At 40.2% G+C, this 20,952-nt stretch overlaps 1 protein-coding gene across 1 annotated transcript in view; it reads right to left on the reverse strand.

The window, feature by feature from the left end:
* Positions 1-20,215, reverse strand: part of DDX1 (DEAD-box helicase 1) — a 39,637-nt gene extending 19,422 nt beyond the window's left edge. The window contains exons 1-14 of the mRNA XM_003826983.5: positions 20,125-20,215; positions 17,546-17,841; positions 14,289-14,340; positions 13,932-13,995; positions 12,721-12,750; positions 12,012-12,108; positions 9,776-9,823; positions 6,865-6,948; positions 6,221-6,304; positions 5,606-5,682; positions 4,987-5,059; positions 3,448-3,524; positions 3,210-3,324; positions 2,161-2,299 (exon numbers count right to left, since the gene is read on the reverse strand). Of these exons, the coding sequence (XP_003827031.1) occupies positions 2,161-2,299; positions 3,210-3,324; positions 3,448-3,524; positions 4,987-5,059; positions 5,606-5,682; positions 6,221-6,304; positions 6,865-6,948; positions 9,776-9,823; positions 12,012-12,108; positions 12,721-12,750; positions 13,932-13,995; positions 14,289-14,340; positions 17,546-17,561 (956 nt within the window). The 5' untranslated portion in view covers positions 17,562-17,841; positions 20,125-20,215. The remainder of the gene's footprint in view (positions 1-2,160; positions 2,300-3,209; positions 3,325-3,447; positions 3,525-4,986; positions 5,060-5,605; positions 5,683-6,220; positions 6,305-6,864; positions 6,949-9,775; positions 9,824-12,011; positions 12,109-12,720; positions 12,751-13,931; positions 13,996-14,288; positions 14,341-17,545; positions 17,842-20,124) is intronic.
* Positions 20,216-20,952: the final 737 nt, after the last annotated feature.

A 20,952-nucleotide genomic window follows, 5' to 3' on the forward strand; every position in this document is an offset into this window, starting at 1 on the left:
ACATGACAGTATGTAAGGATCAGGGAAAGGCATGTACAGTCAGTGTATCAGAGGAGGGGCAGACGGCTGGGCTGGGACAGCCAGCTTAGCTTCATTCAAAGATCATGACTTCAGCTGGGTTTTAAGAAAGAAAATGTCCATTTGTACCGAATACCAAACAAGTGGCCCATGACTTTACCATCTTAACCAATAAATTGATTTTATTATTCATCTTCCCCTCTAACTTTTGTCTATAATCATGTTCATTTTTATACATAATCACAGCACAAAAATCAATTCACACTAGCATTTTACATTCTTCCCAAATCCTTTTATAAAGAGGTACCTGAGTTTCTTACACTAAGCAGATGCCCTGGTTACATGGTATGCTCAAGGCATTTATTGTATGTTTTGTTTCTCTCCCCTCCACACTATCCCCACACTTTCACACTTAATTCTGTGAAAGGAAGATTAATTTTCATTGTTGAAGCCCTGGCTCCCAGCCTAAAACTTCACATATGGAAGGTAGATGAACATTTGCTGAATAACGAACATGCATCAACCTTCAAAACAAAATTAGAAATTATTTTACATAATTTATCCCTAAATAAGTTTGTTCAACCTGTAAATAAGATCAATATTAAAAAGACAGGCCTACCTGGCACAGTGGCATGTGCCTATATTCTCAGCTACTCGGGAGGCTGAGGCAAGAGAGAGAATTCCTTGAGTCTAGGAGTTCAAGGCTACAGTGTAGGAAGACTGAACCTGTGAACAGCCACTTAATTCAGCCTGGGCAACATAGCGAGACTTCATATAAAAAAAAAAAAAAACTAAAAAAAAAAAAACAGGCTTTTGTGATGTCAAAATATTCAAAGCTTCTGAAATTTGATAGTGGTGACAGTTACACACCTTGTGAATATACTAAAAACCAATGAACCAAGAAACATTTGCTTTTTTTTTTTTTTTTTGAGATGGAGTCTTACTCTGTTGCCCAGGCTGGAGTGCAATGGCGCAATCTTGGCCTCAATGCAACCTCCACCTCCTGGGTTCAAGCAATTCTCATGCCTTGGCCTCCCGAGTAGCTAGGATTACAGGCCTCTGCCACGAAGCCCAGCTAATTTTTGTATTTTAGTAGAGATGGGGTTTCACCGTGTTGGCTGGGCTGGTCTTGAACTCCTGACCTCAGGTGATCCGCCCGCCTCGGCCCCCCAAAGTACTGGAAATACAGGCGTGAGTCACCATGCCTGGCTGAATTGTACACTTTCAAATAATGAGTTTTATGGTGTGTGAATGTTTCAAGTTTAAAAAGTAATTAAAGACAAAATTAACAAAAATCAAGTGTCAAATTGACTAAGAGAGTGTATTACTTATATGGTATAGCCTTCTTCAAAGTCAAAGGGATTGCTACTGAGCAAGGTCACTTTAATTTATGGTATCCTTCCAATGGTGGAAAGAGTCTTATAACTAGACAGTGACCAATCTGAATGTCCAAATGGAAGAAAGCCACCACCGTGATGCAGTCTAGAATAAACCTCACCAAGTTTACTAACATGCTAGAAATAGAGTGGCACATTTTCTATACAGATTTAGGGAAGAAATAAATTTAACAGTGAATGAAACGCTCTCTTCAAAAAATTGTTAGGGCCAGGCAGTAGCTCATGCCTGTAATTCCAGCACTCTGGGAGGCTGAAGGAGGAGGATCATTTGCACCCAGGAGTTTGAGACTAGCCTAAGCAACATAGTGAAACCCTATCTCTACAAAGGTGGCATGTGCCTGCAGTCCCAACTACTCAAGTGGGAGGACTGCTTGAGTCCAGGAGGTCAAGGTTGCAGTGAGCTACAATCATATCACTACACTCCAGCCTGGGCGACAGATTGAGATCCCGGTCTCAGAAAAAAAAAACAAAAATTAGATTTTTACTCCAATGCTGTTTGACTAACCATGACTTTTCATGTAAGAGACACAGGAAAAAAAAATCTCAATTTAAAAAAAATCATACTTATCATTTAGCAAACAAACAGGAGTTTTATATGGAAATTATTAAAGTATATTTACATACTCACACACGTGTATTATGTATACACACTGAATTTCTACTTCATGTTTCTCTACCTTATTCTTCTTCCAAAAAACTTCAAACCAAAAGACGATAAGCATTTCAGCACAAAAGGAAGATTTACCTTAATTTAGGATTATCAATATATTTCTTAAACTGCTTGATGTTATTCAAAGTTTGTTCAGCTAACTCCCGGGAAGGTTCAACAATGAGAGCTTTCGGAGCATTGGGGAGAAACTTTGTTTGTGTCACCTGTGCATTACCTTAGGGAATAAAAAAGATGAGAACACATTCAAAGCACACTTTATAATACTGTTACTTACAAAACATTAGGACGAATATTCTAATATCAACATTTTACATAATAATTGTCAAAAAGTAGAGAAGACAGTCAAACAAAATAAAGCTTAGATTTCTAAAACAAACTAAGGCTACTTTAAATTATAACTATTTGGGCTGGTGGGGTGACTGACACCTGCAATCCTAGCACTTTGGGCGGCCCAAGGTGGGACGATCACTTGAGCCCAGGTATTCAAGGCTGCAGTGAGCTATGATGGCGCCACTGCACTCCAGCCTGGGTGACATAGTGAGATCCCCTCTCTTAAAACAACAATAAAAATCTACTTGGAATAATTCTAATTGATTGATATGTCTACAAAAATGACTCACTTGTTTTGTGACAAAAAAGTTATGAAATATACTTTAAATATTAGATATACAATGGATAAGAGTATAAACTTGGAAGTCAGACTGCTTAGATTTGAATTCAGTTCTACCACTTATTTGCTCTGTGACCTTGGGCAAATCACTTAAAGTCCCTATTCATTAGGTTGTCTGTAAAATGGGAAAACTACTACCTTATAGGGTTGTTGTGAAGACTAAACCATGTAAAGCACTGAATGTGGTGCCCTGGCACTGAATAAGCACACATTCTATAAATATTAGATATCATTACCATTATGATTGCGATCCCAAAATGCCTACACCGAAACAAAATACTTAAGAGTTTATGAACTAGGTTTTAAAAATGAATTTTACTGCTGTGTTAAAAAAAGATGTGTGACTAAACCAGCAAGGAAAGTATATGTAACTCACTATGAGACGCCTTACTTACTGGAGTTCTCATCAATTATTTTCACTATTCTAGAATCCTTACCCTTGCAGGTATAATACCTGAGTGCTGCGATTTGACAATGTAACCATCCGGTGCCTTGGAAAGAGCAACAAAGCCATCTTTTGGTGGAAACTTAAATTCCTCTTCACCGAAGTTAAATTTCAGTTCAGCATTCTAGCATTGAATAAAACAGAAAATTAAAATTCTTACCCTAATTGAAAACCATCGTATACAAAATAATGAAGAGTAAGCAGCTTACAACCACAGCAAATTTTTTCTAACTAGATTCCTAATTACCTTCAAAACACAGGCAGGAAAGAGGGCTTGGTTTTTCATATGTGGTGGTATTTCAAATGCCAGACCAAGATCTTTTCCTTAAAAAATGAGAGAGAGAGAGAGAGAGATTAAAACAATCAGAAAAGACCTTCCTCATGCTGGCAATGTCAAATCTACCAGCTTACCTGCATTCATGCCTCTCTCCTGTCACTATGGATAAACTGTGCTGCCTAAGGCCAGCTTCTTCATTTTTTTACTTTACTCCTGAAACTGTCACCTCTACCCCTCTACGTTTTTCATTACTCCCTGTCTACAAGTTCATTTCCATTAGACATTCCAAAGCATATAAACATACTCTCACAGTAAAACACACAAGAAAACCTCCCTTGAACTCACCTCTCCCTCCATTTACCTTCCATTTTTCTCCTCCCTTTTGTAGTGAAACTCCGATTTCCATTTACACTGTATCCACTTTCTTTCATCTCATTCTCTATTGAACTGGCTCCTTATTAGGAGGCTCCCCACCCTCACCCCTTTGCTCCACCAAAACAGCTCTCTAATGCTTTCCACTTGTCAAATGCAGCAGTTAATGCACATTCTTCATCTTGCTAGACTAGACCCATCCGCAGCACTGAACACAGTGATTGCTCCCTGATCCTTCAAACACTTCCTTCACCGGGACTGTAGGACCCATGCTTTCTTGGTTCTCCTCCTGGCCTTCCTCCTCATTCCCCTCTGCTGGATTCTCCTCAATTTGCTGACCCCTAACCACAGGAACCCAGGCCTCAGATCTCTTCTTCTCTTTAACTACCCTCAATCCCTAGGCAATCTCACCCCACCCTCCAATGTGTCTTCAACAAAGCAGCCAGAATGGTACTGTTAAACTAAAGACAGATGATACCACCCCTCTGCTCAAAACCCTCATGGCTTTCCATTTCACTCAAAATAAAAACCAAAGTTTAGATCATGGCCCATATGGCTCTCCATGGCCTGGCCTCACCACCTCACTGATCTAACATTCTACCACCGTCCTTTATCCCCAGAGCGCTCCAGATCTAGTGGCTTCCTCGCTGTGACTCAGATACCTCAAGCACGCTTCCATCTCAGGGCATCCACATTTACTATTCCCTCGGTCTGAAATGCTCTTTGCAGAAATCTGCATGGCCTACCACCCAACTCATTTGGATCTCTACTTAAATGTCCCTTATCAAGCCTTTTGACTGCCCTACACAAAAGCACAAACCCCCAAACCGCTATGACTCTCCACTTCCTTCCCCTGCTTTATACCCTCCTTCACAGCACTTATTACCACCTAACATGGTATTACATGTCTGTCTTTCACCACTAGTGTGTAAGCCCCAAATGTCTATTCCATTTTCTTCTGTGCCTCCAGTACTTACCAGGGTACCTTACACATAGTCAATGCTCAATAAATATTTGTTCAAGTAAAGGCAGGGAGGGAGTGACAGGGATTTGAAAAACAGGGTGGGGGGATTTTTAAAAATCACAATTATTGAATATCATGTATCTTTTCACTACTAAGATCCATATACAGCTTACCATTTTTGGAGAACTTGACATGTCCCTTATCTATATCTAGGTAACATCCAATGGTATCATGCATAGTGAATTCCTAGAACACCAGAAAGTCAAATGCTATTAATAGAAAGCAAATTCTTAAATAAAGTTAAAATATAGCTGCATCAAAAGTATGTGTTTCAAAATAATTATTTAAATCAAAAATGCCTATTAGAGCATATGACATATACAATAGTACAAGCATTTGACAGGCTTATTAGAATCAACATATTTAGGCTCATTCACACTACTGTAGATTTCAGCTCACCAGACGAACTATATTTAGATTCATCATGATCAATAATAAGAAATGAGAATAACATGTATCAAAGCCAAAATCAAAATGAGGTGAAAAGAGAAGACAACGTAATGTATTTTGGAGGGGATAACAAATGGCATAAAAGAAAAATTATAACTACTATATATTTATCTAGCTTGACAATATTTCTTCACTAAAGTCCAAATCCAAACTTTCTGTGGAAAATATACAGAAAATCTGCTCATTTTGAGAATCATTTCTATACCCTCATTCTGTCATGAGTGATTAAGTATGCAAGAAAACTTACTTATGCTATGTTGAAGTCATAACATAATCGCTTACCTCTCCATAATTATCAAATTGTTTATTATGGGATTTCTTTCCTGTTCCACCAAAGCCAAATCCAAACTTGTCAGTACCTAGATTTAAAAAATATTTTACTTTTCTGGTAAGAGAAAATATAAAATTAAAAGACCTCTAAAAGAAGTAATTTTATTCACACAGTATGTCCATTTCATAAACCCACAGGAAAACTATTCCTTAAGTTTCTGAATCCTGCAAAAAACTAAACAGTGCTTAGGCCATAGAGCGTGTGTGAGACTAGGGACACCAGTGATACTGCATCCCTCGCTGCTTTGGCCACTAAGAAATTCAGATGCAAGTTTACAATAACATGAAGCATCTATATGGTACTGTGTGGTACAGATTCATGCACACTAACTTTACCCTGACTCCATTCATATTCTTATCCCTCATTTCATACTGCTATAATATCTGTACTTTTTGTAAGTTCCTTCAAATCCTTTTTGGAACAGGGTGGGGTACAGATAAATACTGTTTCCATGTCTTTAAAATAAAACCTTTTTATGGTTAAATTTATTATTTTGCTTCCCCAAATAATAAAATGTTATCCCCCAAATGTAAATCAATCAATTCAGTTATTTTAGAAACACTTACCTAGGTCCAAAGAGGCCTGCATGGTAGACCACCCGACCCTGCATAACCCTTGGTCATGACAGGATACTTCATAGTAGTGTTTCCCTACAAGGGTAAAATACATTGAGGTTTATATAAATCACACACACGATTCATTTACCATGAAGCCATCTTCCCATTGTTTCTGAATTACACTGGTATGTACCAAATGAAGAATTATAGGTATATTTGTACCATCAAACACCTTCCCAGATCCTCGACTTAAAGCTATTTTTAAAAACTCATGGGCCAGGCATAGTGGCTCACGCCTGCAGGCAGCACTTTAGGAGGCTAAGGCAAGCAGATCACCTGAGGTTAGGAGTTCAAAACCAGCCTGGCCAACATGGTGAAACCCATCTCTACTAAAAGCACAAAAATTAGCCAGGCATGGTGGTGGGCGCCTGTAATCCCAGCTACTTGGGAAGCTGCGGTAGGAGAATCGCTTGAACCCGGGAGGTGGAGGTTGCAGTGAGCCGAGATGGCACCACTGCCCTCCAGCCCGGGCCCTCCAGCCCGGGCGACGTGCGAGACTCCATCTCAAAAACAAACAAACAACAACAAAAAAACCCTCATGTGTTAATACCTTGCCTCAAAAGTTTACGCAAGTGCAGATGCTGTTCAAATACCTTTCATTAATCCTTTAGTAGCTCTACACCCATGCCATTCCTTTACTTCTCTGCTTTGACAACAAAGACCATCTGACCCAATTGCTGGATTTGAGAAGAAAACACAGAAAAACACGTCAGTACAGGTTTTATAAATCATACATTCCCACCCCCCACCACCAAAAAAAATCATTCGGTCTCACTAACAAGATGATTCCTTCATTTGTTGCAATGTTCCAGAGACTGAGACTTACTGATTCCTGAGTGACAGTAGTATTTCCCAAGTGTAATTAACCATTTCATTCCCTGGGTGTCCTTGGCTAAGTTGGGGGCTATTTTCTATGCTGCCATCTGTTAACTAAGGTAAGATTTTACAGCAACAAGTCTAGAAAGGATTCAACACAGCTCTTAACCTGACTTGCACTAATAGTAGTGGCACCATCAATACAAATGTGTTTAGATAACTATTCTCTGGAGTCCTTTAAAGAAACGTACTCAAGGATGATGCACAACTCGCTCATCAATATTTGTCCTGATTTTATACTTAAATTAGAGCTTGAGTGACTATATAACTAAAAGATAACAGAACTGTCTCTAGCTTGTTCCTCAATCCATGGAAGAAACCATATGGGAAACTAGGAGAAAGCATGAATAAATAAGCATGTATTTGTTACTTGCTAATATTATAAGGGCTCTAAAAGATGAGGTATATTCTATACTATACATCATGATCAGTCTCAGTGATGTCCACATAGTAGATGCTAAATGGTTTTAAGTAAAGATTCAGCTTTTTGTCTGTACTGGAAAAAAACTATAACTTCTGTCCTGGTTCATCTTTCCAACTCGTATTCTGTACTTGAAAGTAGAACAAACTGTTAAGCACCTCAACACACATCTTCCTACACTTTTCAGAAATTTAATTATTCAAAGTATGAATTCTTACCCATATGGGTACTGAATTATGTAGAACTGAACTTCTGAAAAGTTATCTAGGAGCTTCCAGGATAGCTGAACACATGACGGTTCCTGAAGGGTGTCATGCCCAGGGAGGGGAGAAGCTCCAAGCCCCTTCCCGTACTTCAGCTTATGCATCTCTTCATCAGTATTCTTTATAATAGCTTTAAAAATAAACCAGTAAACATATTTCCCCGAGTTCTGTGAGCCACTCTAGCAAATTAATTGAACCTGAGGAAGGAATTGTAGGAACCCTGATTTATAGCCAATAGGTTAGAAGCATAAGCCACAACCTGGGCATCAGATGCGGGGAACAGTCTTGTGTGACTGAACCCTCAACCTGTGGGATATGATGCTATCTTCATGAAGACGGTGTCAGAATTGAATTGAATTACAGTTCTCAGCTGGAAGAAACCATAATGGGAAAGTAGGGGAAACCATGAATAAACAAACATGTGTCTGTTACTTACTCCATCAGTTCTCAACTGGTAAATGCTGAGAACTGACTGCTTGCTTGACTTGTGGGAAAAAACCCCACACATCTGCTGTCAGAAGCATGCTGAGAGAGTATACAGGGAAAATGGAGTTTATTTATTTCTCTATATTCTCAGAATTGGTGTCAGAATCAGGGTTTGCTAGAACTGCCTTGGCTCACAGAACTGTGGTTTGGAAAGAAAAAGGATAAAAGGGTAGGGGATGAGGAACTTTAGGTTTCTTGGTGGCCACAAGATCACCTATGGTATGGAGCCACAGCTGTGCTACACACAGTTACTAATGATAAAAATTATCAGTGGAATTTAGAGTTGGATCCAACTCCTGGGGAGCTGGTTCACTGGAAGCATAAGAAAACACAAATAAGAACCCGTGAAGCGGAGCTTGCAGTGAGCTGAGATTGCGCCACTGCACTCCAGCCTGGGCAACAGAGCGAGACTCTGTCTCAAAAAAAAAAAAAAAGAAAATGCAAATAAGAAAAAAAGTATACAGTCCTTTGGTTACTATTATCTGTAATAGCTAAAATGAAGTAAAAGAGTGCTGGGTCAGCCCTTGATGTGAGACTACATTCAGATTTCAGTCCATCTGAGCTTTGGACACCAGCTTCAAAGCTGACCCCCAAGGGAAAAATTATGCAGGGCCAACAAAAAGTACTTCTAAGACCTGTGGTCTCCAAGAAGGCAGTAAATGTGGGGAAGAGCAAAACCAAAACACTCTGAAACTGGAGGGTATAGTGTGAAGGAACTGTTACATTTTGTAGATCAGTATCATAAGCTTCCTGAGGAGTCTTTACTAAAATGCATTCTGAGAGTAACTGCTTTAGGAAAGTATCCTTAGTTTTAAATGCAGCAGAATAGAAGGGCATATTTGAGTTGATGCAGGTCTCGCTGCTCACTATGGAACAATCACAGATGGCTCTATGCATGATGGAGGTTATTCCCAAGTGAACAGCCAGCCTGGTGAACTGGATAAAAGCCACTGTAAGGTCTGTTAACCCCAAGAAGGAGGACTGTCCAACTCCACCTATAAATACTTTCTTTTATAATTTCTGCATTTTCTATTTGGGTTAGGAAAGTTTTGCCACTGCTAAATTATACATGTAGTTTTCTGTATTCAAATTCATACATATATATTTAAGTCCTAAATACATACGGAATTTATTTCTAATTATGATATGAGATAGAAGTCAATTTTATATTGCTCCAGATGGATCGTGTCAGCACCCTTTACTTAATAAACCATCCTTTTGTCTCACCGAAATGAAATATAATTATTTTTCCTGCATATAACTTCTCATATGTGCTGAGATTTATTTCCATTATGTTCCACTGTCTATTCCTATGTCAGTTCTATACTGTTTAATGATAGTGACTAAATTCTAATATCTGGTAAATTAAATCTTAATCTTATTTACTTGGTGTTCTCATGTATTATTTTTTAAAGTTTCTGAATTACAAATGAGCTGATGGAAAGTCTATCCACTTACCAAAAGCAGATCCTCTGTCATATGGGTTCATCTGCCATTTGTTCAGCACTAAACAAATTAAAATAAGAAAAGTTACCCACAGATATATAAAATTTAAAATGCTTGGCTGGGTGCGGTGACTCACGACTGTAATCTCAGCACTTTGGGAAGCTGACATGGGTGGTTCACTTGAGGTCAGGAGTTCAAGACCAGCCTGGCCAACGTGGTGAAACCTCATCTCTACTAAAAAAAAAATACAAAAATTAGCCAGGCATGGTGGCGTGTGACTGTAATCCCAGCTACTCGGGGGGCTGAGGCAGGAGAATCGCTTGAGCCCAGGAGGTGGAGACTGCAGTGAGCCGAGATCGAGCCACTGCACTCCAGCCTGGGCGACAGAGCGAGACTCCATCTCAAAATAAATAAATAAATAAATAAATAAAATAAAACACTCTATTAAAAAAAAACAAGTATTTTATGTACCTTAATTCCTCTAGATTCAATATGGTTTTATATATTATTTAGAATACACAAGTAAAACTTGTTTTTATTACAAGTAAAAATGCAACTGAAAAATCAGACATGTTGAAGATAATCATCACTGGTCTATCTGGACCTAAAACCTTTTCTCCTCACTTGCTTGCTTCAGTGTGCTCTCTATCAGATGATACTGATCTCTGTCCTTACTCCTAGGTCACTATTAAAATGAAGTTTAAGTAACCAAACAAGTTGACTTCAATTATAAAGGAAATAACTGATCAACATTTCAGAGTCTAATTATCTTGTAACTATCAAAAAAAAAGCAAGTCCTTTATCTTAATTCAATACCACATTCAAAAGTCACACATTTTTTAATCCTCCTTTTTATAAGATTGGCATTTTCCTTTTCTGACACACCTTAATAGTTTGTTAAGATGTATGTATACGTATAAACTAAGAATTGTAATAAAGAGAGCCCTACGTGCTTTCTAGACCAACTTTCCACTCACGGTAGAAATCCTTTCTAGATTATTTCTGGTCAAAAGATATCCATCATCAGCTTAAACACTTTGAACATTGTAGAAATAACTTTGAGGTTCTCCCTTGCATCGTGGCTCAATGCAGCTATTAGGAAGTACTTTAAGTTAAACAGAAATCTTCATCTAAACTATTTCTAATTGGTCCTGGTCCTACTTTCTAGAATAATTATTTTCTCTCTAGTTCTCTTCAATAATTTAACAATTATCCCATCTCCATTTTTACTTCTTCTCCATGTTTAAATTTCTACTTTCTTTATTCCTCATAGGATGTGACTTTTAGAACCATTATCACTATGGTTATTCTCCTTTAGGAGTGTTTTCTTTTACCACCATTTCTCATAAATGACGGCACAGTTGTTACAAATTCTGAAACTATTTTAGAATAGGCCAATAGTGTAAATAGTTACATCAATTATCTATCTCTAATTTACAGGAGTTCACAGATTCTACATTATACATTTTATGTATAACATTATTTTCAAACAACTGAAAAGAATATGTTAATACGACAGGTTCACTGGTCTTCAACTTGCTGTTTTGTAACAATCCTGTTTTGTATAATGAAACAAGAGTGACTTAAAATATGGAAAAAATATTATTAAAATATAACAAAACAAAAGATTAAGATAGAATGAAATTTAGAAAACATTCAACAGAAGCAACACAATTTAAAGATGAAGAAACTGTGGTAAGATTGATTACGGTAGAGACAGTATCAGAAACCTAATAAAAAGACCAATTTCCTTGTAGATAGGACTGCACATAAGAAACAACTTTAAAATTTATATTTTAACTTCCTAGGTGGTTCCCTTTTTATCTTAGAGGAAAAAAAATGCCTCTGTTCCCTGTAAGGCAATACTTCCCACCAGCATGGGTTTTTACTCCATAAATTATTTGTAAAATCCTTCCTTAATATTTTTGTAAAATGTATCTATTTTCCTTTAGCATTAAGCATAGAAAGTTATAAGGTTAAGAAAAACACTATAATATTGAAATGTAATCTCCAAAATGCTAGTGTTTTCTCAAAGGGAACACTATTAGTATTTTAGGAGGGACAACCTTGCAGTGTTTAGGCTCTCAACAACACTTAGCATCCCTGGTTTCCAGGGTTCCAGATCCCAATACCACCCCCCAGATATTGACAAGATTTTAAAAATGCATACCCAAATCTCACTTTCCTAACTGTCAGTGATGAGAACCGATGATTTATATAAAAGGAAATATCAATTTACAAAAATTACCTGAAGCACCAGTTTTAATTGTTGTTTTTCCTTTTTTGCCTTCCTGTTGGTCTTTCAGAGTTTCATAAACTATCTGGATAACTGGAATACTAAAAGCCTATCAAAGAAACAAAAGGTATCTATATTAGTATTCAGATATTAACGACAGTTTAATAACCAATATAAATGACAAAAGTTATGCACACACATCAACTAATTATACATATTCCAGATTGCTACTACAATTTCATTTACCCAAACCAAAAATACCCATCAGACAACACAGAGTGGACTGAATGAAGGAAATAGGATGCAGCTAACATCACAAACAGATAAAACAATGGAGACCAGTAGAATGAACCTACACTAAAGAGGAAAAATACCATCCAGTCCGACAAATTATTTCTCTAGTCCAGGCCAGTAGGAGATCAACTTCTGTACGTAACCTTTTTATTTTAAGAGTCATCATATTAAAATTCAGAAGTGAGTATAAACACTAAAGCTACTGTAACTCTCTAACACCCATTTAAAACTATGTTCTTAAGGTCATACTTTTTTTTAGCTCTTCATAATTAGCTGGCAACAAAAATATCATTTTCAGTAGCAAGTAATTAATTCCTTACCTTTTGGAGGTTGCTATTTTATTAAATATTTCAAAGTAAAAACTACTGTTCAAAGCTATTTTAAAATTCAACTTTTAGAGAGAAAGTAAATATAATTTATTACTTACACCAGTTTTGCCACTTCCTGTTTCTGCAGCCTGAATGAGGGGAAAAAAGTTGATTTTACAGATTAAGTTGTCTATTAAAGAAATCAAACTAACACCATAATATGTAGAAATCTTTAACATTTGACTGGCTACCTTTATTTTCACAGTGCCTCCAGATATCCAGGGTTCCTCTGTCAACTCCAACTACAGCCCATCTTGTTACCTTTCCCATACCCTTAAGAATCTTCTCTTCCCTTTCCCATTGCTACCATTCAAACGGAAGCTCTCATTATTCTAATCTAGATTATTATAAAAGTATCTGAACAACATCTAATCCCAGAGCTATACTATAATCTGCTACTCAGATTAGTCTTCATAGAAGACTAACACTCAAATTCTTTAACAAGACACTTGAGAAAGAGCCCAAATAATCTGACCCATTATCTCTCTACCATTTTATTTCAAGTTTATCCCCCCTCAGACACATATTTTATGCTACCAACCAACTGAAATATTCCAGGGTCATATCCTACATTCTACTATTCGCTGTTTTGCCGATATTCTCTCTACCTAAAAAGCATTTCTCTTTTATCTTCCCTTGCGAAAAATCTGGCCCATGCTTATAACTCCAGCACTTTGGGAGGCCAAGACAGGAGGATCACTTGAGGCCGGGAGTTGGAGACCAGACTGGGCAGCATAGTGAGACCCTGTCTCTACAAAAAAATACAATAAATCAGCTGGATGTGGTGGTGTGTACCTGTAGTCCCACCTAATTGGGAGGCTGAAATAGGAAGATTGCTTGAACCGAGGAGTTTGAGGCTGCAGTGAACTATAAACACACCACTGCACTCCAGCTTGGGCAACAGAGCTTGGCCTTTTTCAAAAAACAAAAACAAAAAAAAAAGAAACCTACTTCCTTTAAGCAGTCCCTATGATCCTTCAAGCAAAAGGATAACTGGATTCCCACTTGAATTCTACACTACTCTGCATCTCTTACGAAGAAGCCACATTCTCTCTGATACGAGATTCATTCTTATACATGTCTTATTGCCCTAGTGGGTTTAAGCTTCTCAGGAGTAAACACTTACCTGTTTGAAGCTTTTACCTAATAGTCTGAATACAGTATATGTATCATAAATGTTTGTGAATAAAGTTAAAGTATCATTTGTAAGCCTATGCAATTCTTAGAGTGTGTCCCCAGCTACCAATCACCTCACCAAATTTAAACTTACCATAAGTACATCACCTCCTCCTAAGATCAATGGGATAGATTCAGCCTGGATATCAGTTGGGAGGCTAAAAGAATCATATTTGAAGAATTTTAGTTACTGGGGAAAAAAATCGCCTAAGCAAATTAAGTCACGTTAATTTGCCTAAAAGAAAATTTTACGTGGTAAATACGATCCATCTTATTCCACTAGAAATATGTCAAGGTTAAAAAAAGGAAACTTTCCATAATTTAGAAAATCACAAAAAAAACCTGATTTTCACTTACCCAACTAGACACAAAAATATTTGATAAAATCACTAACAACTGTTTAAACTATAAAACATCCTCTCCCAGGTACATTTAAGCTTTATGTACTTACAGCCAATCCATCTCTTCCACAGCTTGTGCAATCTCAGGCATTACACCCATCTCTGAAAGTAAAAATTAATTTTAAAAACCACATAAACTGAAATGATAAATTGCATTGCTCTCAAAATTACTATTCATAAAACAGGGTAAAGATTTTGAAGGATAGCTCAGTTACATCAAATCTACTGAGCGTGGCACTGTTGAAAGAGCACAAGTTCTGGAGAAAGACTTGAGTTCAAATCTAAGTTCTCACTTATTAGCAAGTGACCTTAGGCAAGGCTATAAATCTGTTTTCTCCACACAAAATGGGGCTGATATTGCCTACCTTTTAGGGCTATATGAAGACCAGAGATAATCATGTAATGCAACTGGAGCATGGTTGTCACCTAATAAACTGTAGCCACTACAGTGCCTGTTTACCTCTCATGACTCGTGAAAAGTCTGCCAAGAATAGACAGGGTTGTTGCATTTAGAGATAATGTGGCAGTTATGTGCCTTGGCTATTCTAGGACCATGTGAATACCCTCAGCAATTGGAGAAAAATGAATAGACAAGTGGAGAGCACCCACATTTATTGGCAGCCATAATCAAAATTCTGATTAACTGAAGAAGGAGGGGTCAGTGGTGAAAACATGGGCACCTGGAAATGTCAGCTGAAGAACTGCTGAGTTCTTAACTGTATACATATCTCAATAATTCTACTTCAAGGCCCATCCTAAATGAATAGAGATGAGTTGCTCCTAACCGGGTTTTGTCATTTTATCATTTCTCATATGAACTGTAGAGGGTAATTATATATGGAGTAGTTAGTTGGATTACTTAAACTTTCCTTCCAAAAGACAAGTGATTTTTATTTTAAGTCTGTATTTATAAAATATAGCTTTATCATAAAAATATATATTCCTATAAAAAAAAGAACAAGAATCAAATATTCCCAAGCCCCAGAAATAACCAATTCTGAAATTCTGTATTTCTTGCCATTGTGAAAAGGCATAAAGCAAACATACAAACTGAAAATATTCTTCATAAAATTATGTAGCTTTTTCTTTGCATCAGATGAGAAGGATCATCATTTTCAAAGAAGGCTCTCCTAACTCTTTTTCTTTTTTTTCTTTTCTTGTTTTTTTTTTTTTGAGACAGTCTCACTCTGTCACCCAGGCTGGAGTGTAGGGGCATGATCTCGGCTCACTGCAAACTCCGTCTCCCAGATTCAAGCAATTCTCCTGCCTCAGCCTCCCGAGGAGCTGGGGCTACAGGCGCATGCCACCACGCCCGGCTAATTTTTTTTCATATTTTTAGTAGAGACGGGGTTTCACCGTGTTAGCCAGGATGGTCTCAATCTCCTGACCTCGTGATCTGCCCACCTTGGCCTCCCAAAGTGCTGGGATTACAGGCATAAGCCACTGCGCCTGGCGACTTTCCTAGCTCTTAATCTCAGGGGAAAAAAAAGCCACAGATAAACTAATGAAGATCTAAAGTTTAATATCCAGGCAGACCTTCCTAAGAATTAACCTGTATTACAGTCTATGTTCTCTCTCCTAAAATGCAAACTGCTTGAAACAAAGGAGTGGTGTGTTCTTACTGCATACGGAATACTGCAAGCTGAAGCTGTTTGCAAAATTGTTATACAACAAGAAACAACATATCATTTTCAGTAAATTCCAGACAATCTCTTGTACCATTCTGGTCATGTTCCCTGCAAGTTTTCTTTGAAAGCAGACCTTAAGTATAATACTTTTAACAGTTAAGAAAAAATTAGAAACATTCGTGAAATTCCAGTTTTGTCTTATTTCATATCACAGACTCTTTTTCCAGTCCTTTACCTCTAACATTCATGAAATTTGTGTATGACTCCCAAAGATGTGAACCTATAAAATGACTACCTAGAACTATCCTACAGACCTTGGCTCTAAAATCTTGTTTTAGAAGAATGTTGGGAAAAGGAAAACAGCAACAACTCTGAGCAGTTTCCAATTGAATCCTATTATAAGATGTAACTGAAACAGTCAGAAATCTTACATGACTGTTGCACTTTGGGAAGCCGAGGTGAGCGGATCACCTGAGGTCAGGAGTTCGAGACCAGCCTGGCCAACATGGGGAAACCCCCGTCTCTACTAATAATACAAAAATGAGCAGGGCATGGTGGTAGGCGCCTGTAATCCCAGCTACTCAGGAGGCTGAGGCAGGAGAATTGCTTGAACCTGGGAGGTGGAGGCTGCAGTGAGCCAAGATCACACCATTGCACTCCAGCTGGGGCGACAGAAGGAGACTACATCCCCCCACCCCCCATTCTCCCCCCCAAAAAAGAAAAAAAATATCTTACATGACTGGAGAATTTGGAATTCCTAATATTCTTACAGAAGAAAACTAAAAAATATAAAATACTACATCTGAAGTCATCTTAAAAAGTTGATAACATTAAAGGACATTAGGCCTAACGTGATACATTTGTATAGCAATAAACGTTACATAAGTGCTACATAAATGTATCACGTTTAGCACATTTAAGGCTGATTACAGCTTCCTAAAACTGGATGCCTAACAGGAGGATGATAAAGCAAGAGGGGAAAATATCGACTGCAGGGTTCGATAAGCCGTATCAAATCATATTTGGAATAAAGGAGGGTAGCAGACGGCAAATAAATATGAATTTTCCAAACTTATGTCGGACTGGTGCGTACGTTAATGAAAATGCTTTCCCTTTAGCTTCAACACTGAACATTAATGTTGATATAATAACGTTTGAGAACAAATAAAGATCAGGTTTATGCCTGGGACGTTTTGGAAGGGCCTGAAAAAACTGGACAGAGGCAGGATCGTCATTTTTCCCCAATGACTCCTCCCCACGCCATCTCGCCTCTCTGCCTGGCCAAGCCCAGATGAGCCGCAGGCAGAAAAGGGTTCCCAAAGGGTCACTGCCACGTTAAGAGGCAGGAGGCCCAGGCGTCTGGGAGCCGCCAGAGCAACGCCGCCGCCTAGATTTTGCAGCCGAAGGTGCACCGGCAGGAAAGCCAAGGGGAGATTGGTAGAAGGGAAAGGGCAGGGGGAGGGACGTTCCGGCCCGCTCCTGGAAAGAATCGTCCTCCGAACCCGAGCCGCGGCCGCCCCTGATCCCGCAACGCGGGTCCATCAGGGGCTGCAGCGGACAGCGCCCTTCTGTCTCCCTGACCCCTGTCCGCTCCCGCCCCTTTAGCTCCCCGCGGGCGGCCCCAGGGCTGAGGCGTGCAACAAGCCGCCCCACCACCCCCAGAGTTTCCACAAACGCACCGGAGAAGGCCGCCATCTTCACCCCGTCCTCCACGGCTTCGCCTGCTCGCTCCCTCCCTCCCGACTGACACGGCGCGGCAGTGGCGGCGCGCGCTTCCGGCCCCTGGTCTTCGGCGTTCGGAGTCCGGGCAGGGACTCAGCCCCGGGAGAACGGTTCCGATGGAAGGAAAGGCCCGCGCCGGCCCCGCCTTATGCGCCTGCCGCTGAGCGGACCGCTGGGACCTAGGGCCTCTGGACGCCGCCTTCGTTCTGGGCACCATGTGTTCGGAGCACACCACGCGGTATCAGGGTCACAGCTACAGAGAAGGAAGCAGATGTTTGGTGATTAGGGTCATCCAGTGGGCCCAGGCTGACACCACACCGTGCCCTCCCCACTCAGTCCCCCAGCTTTCCAAAGATGAGCAGGGCCTTGGTGTGTGAATGACCTGGAGAGATGGACTGGATTCATTGCCCTGAGCACCAGTGCTAGTGAGTGCCTGGCAGCCAGTAGGTATTTGTTACATTTTTTTTTTAAACTAAGTAATGATTTAGGTCACCCTCCCTTCACCCATGTTTGATGTCGCTTTTATAATTTCGGGTTTGACTTCCATGCAATTTTAACTCCTTTCTCTTTGCAGAGAGATGGGGAAAGTAAATGAGGAATCCTCCCAACCAGACACTCACTCTGTCAGGAAGGTATTAGAATCTTTAGATGAGGACTCTAAAATTCGGGAAAGTTAAGTCACTTATCTAAAGACACACATCTACCGAATGGCAGCGTGGGATCTGAGCCACATCTGCCCAACGCGAGGGCGCGTGCTGTGCTATCTGTAGCCTGCCCCAGAGTGTCATGGAGAAAAGTGGAACCCTCAGGCAAGATAGAATAGGGTTGCAGCGGCCGGGCGCGGGGGCTCACGCCTGTAATCCCAACACTTTGGGAGGCCGAGGCAGGCGGATCACGAAGTCAGGAGGTCGAGACCATCCTAGCTAACACGGTGAAACCCCTTCTCTACAAAAAATACACACACACACACACACACACACACACACACACACACACACACACACACACAGAAGAAGCCGGGTGTGGTGGCGCATGCCTGTAGTCCCAGCTACTCGGGAGGCTGAGGCAGGAGAATCGCTTGAACCCAGGAGGCGAAGGTTGCAGTGAGCCGAGATCGCGCCACTGCACTCCAGCCTGGGTGACAGAGCGAGACTCCGTCTCAAAAAAAAAAAAAAAAAGGAAAAAAAGAAAAAAAAATAGGGTTGCAGCTACTCGGGAGGCTGAGGCATGAGAATCACATGAACCTGGGAGGCGAAAGCTGCAGTGAGCTGAGATCGTGCCACTACACTCCAGCCTGGGCGACAGAGGGAGAGTCTGTCTCAAAAAAATAAAAAATAAAAAAGATAGAATAGGGTTAGAAGTACAGAGTTGGGAACCATATTCTGAGTTTGGATTCTAGGTCTGCCACTTGCTTGCTGTGTGACCTTGAACAAGTCATGAAGCTTCTTTGGGCTTCAGTTTACTTACCTGTGAAATAGGGATGAACAATAGTACCTTTCTCATACGACAGTTATGAGGATCAAATAAAATACATAAAGCACCTAAAATAGTGCATAGCACATGCTAACAGTATAACTAGCTCTGTTATTACTATTACATGTAATAGGATTCACCTGAAGCTCCAAAGGCCCAGGACAATACCCTCAGCCCTGCAGCTTTACACTTCCAGGGGGCACTATTCACATTATATTCTCTATTCTTGTTATATTTTGTCTAAATGAGACCCTGAGAGTTATGCAGTGTAGCAGTTTTGAATGGATACCAAGTACCCCCACATTCCAAGGAGAGATACAAGACCCATATTACGCAGGACTTGCCAAAGGGAAATCTGAAATCTAATTTTTGTGCCTTTTGCCAATGCCCACCTTTAAAGTGTGAAAAATCGTCTGGGCATGATGGCTCATGTCTATAATCCCAACACCTTGGGAGGCTGAGGCAAGGGGATCACTTGAGCCCAGAAGTTCAAGACCAGCCTGGGCAACATAATGAGACCCCCATCTCCAAAAAAAATTAAAAATTAGTTGGGCATGGTGCACACCTGTAGTCTCAGCTACTTGGGAGGCTGAGGTGGGAGGATCTCTTGAGCCTAGGAGGTGGAGGCTGCAGTGAGCTATGATGGTGTCACTGTACTCCAGCCTGGGTGGCAGAGCAAGACCCTGTCTCAAGGAAGAGATAAAGTATGAAAAAATTAAAGATGCAAATTAAGAGAAAAGATTTCTGTGAAAAGAATGCGTTTCAGGGAACTACTCTGAGAACTTTTGATCCGAGAGTTTGGGAAGCGTAAGGACTGCTCTGAGAAGCCGTCCCTGGGAGGACCTGAGGTGGCAGGGCAGAAAAAGAGACAGAGAGAAGGAGAGAGAAGCCTGCTGCAGGAGTTAACTGTGGGGGAATCGTGTGACATTTTTTCCCCAAGGGATAAATAGATCTGTGGAGAGTGGACTGGAAGTTTTCTTCAAAGGGAATGTGCCCAAGGGACTTCCTGGAGGAGCTAAGTGATTCAGCACAGACCCCCCAAAGAACGCAGTGGCATCCTTACCTTCCAAACTGGAGAAGAGATATCCTTTGTCTCATGGGAGTTGCATGTGGAGGATGCCAGCAAGGAGAATCTCCAAGATAGCACAAAAAGTTCCCTCTAAGAGAAACAATCAGCCTTGAGCATGTCTAAGCCAGAGAGCCCCAGAATCAGATCACCATAAACCCAGCCACATAAAGTGTGTACCCACCCCCCACGCCATCCCCTGGACTTTATCCTTCCCAGGAGTCAGAAACAACAGCTAATGAGAGAGGCGAGTGCAGAAAAGAGACTGACCCCATCCTCCATCCCACTGCAGGCTTCTGGCGTGGAATAGGCCAAGCAGGAAGAGGAGGAAGCCATGATGTTGGTTGAAGTTGTGAATTTCAATCACGATCCTGGACATGATAGTTTGCAGAAACGAGGGTATAATTAGATGAAAGTAACCAGACAACTCTTCGTTGTCTCAGAGTGACCAGAAAAGCTCTGAAAGATGCCAGAGACTTCATCTAGGTCAGGGGAAGAAATAACCCATAGAGATGATTTCAAGGTAACAGATCATGTTTTCTGTTTGTGCCTTATCAAGTTCAGCTCACTTAATATACTGCTTTAATAATTATAGATATTTGTATGTATGTGTTGCTGTGCCCTCAGTAATGCAAATTGGGATATGTGAATTGGGGTGTGTGATTGGCTCCTCTCCTTGGCAGGTAGAATAACACCAGGCAGAGAAACAGCAGCCAGGCCCTTCACCAAACCAAAAGATAGAGGATGGGTGCCTTTCAGTCCGGTATTTTGCTGGTCTAGTCTCCCCAAGAATAGGTTGATTTAATGGTTGCCTACTAACTGGGA

This window comes from Pan paniscus, chromosome 12 (genome assembly GCF_029289425.2).
Source record: "Pan paniscus chromosome 12, NHGRI_mPanPan1-v2.0_pri, whole genome shotgun sequence".
NCBI lineage: Eukaryota > Metazoa > Chordata > Mammalia > Primates > Hominidae > Pan > Pan paniscus.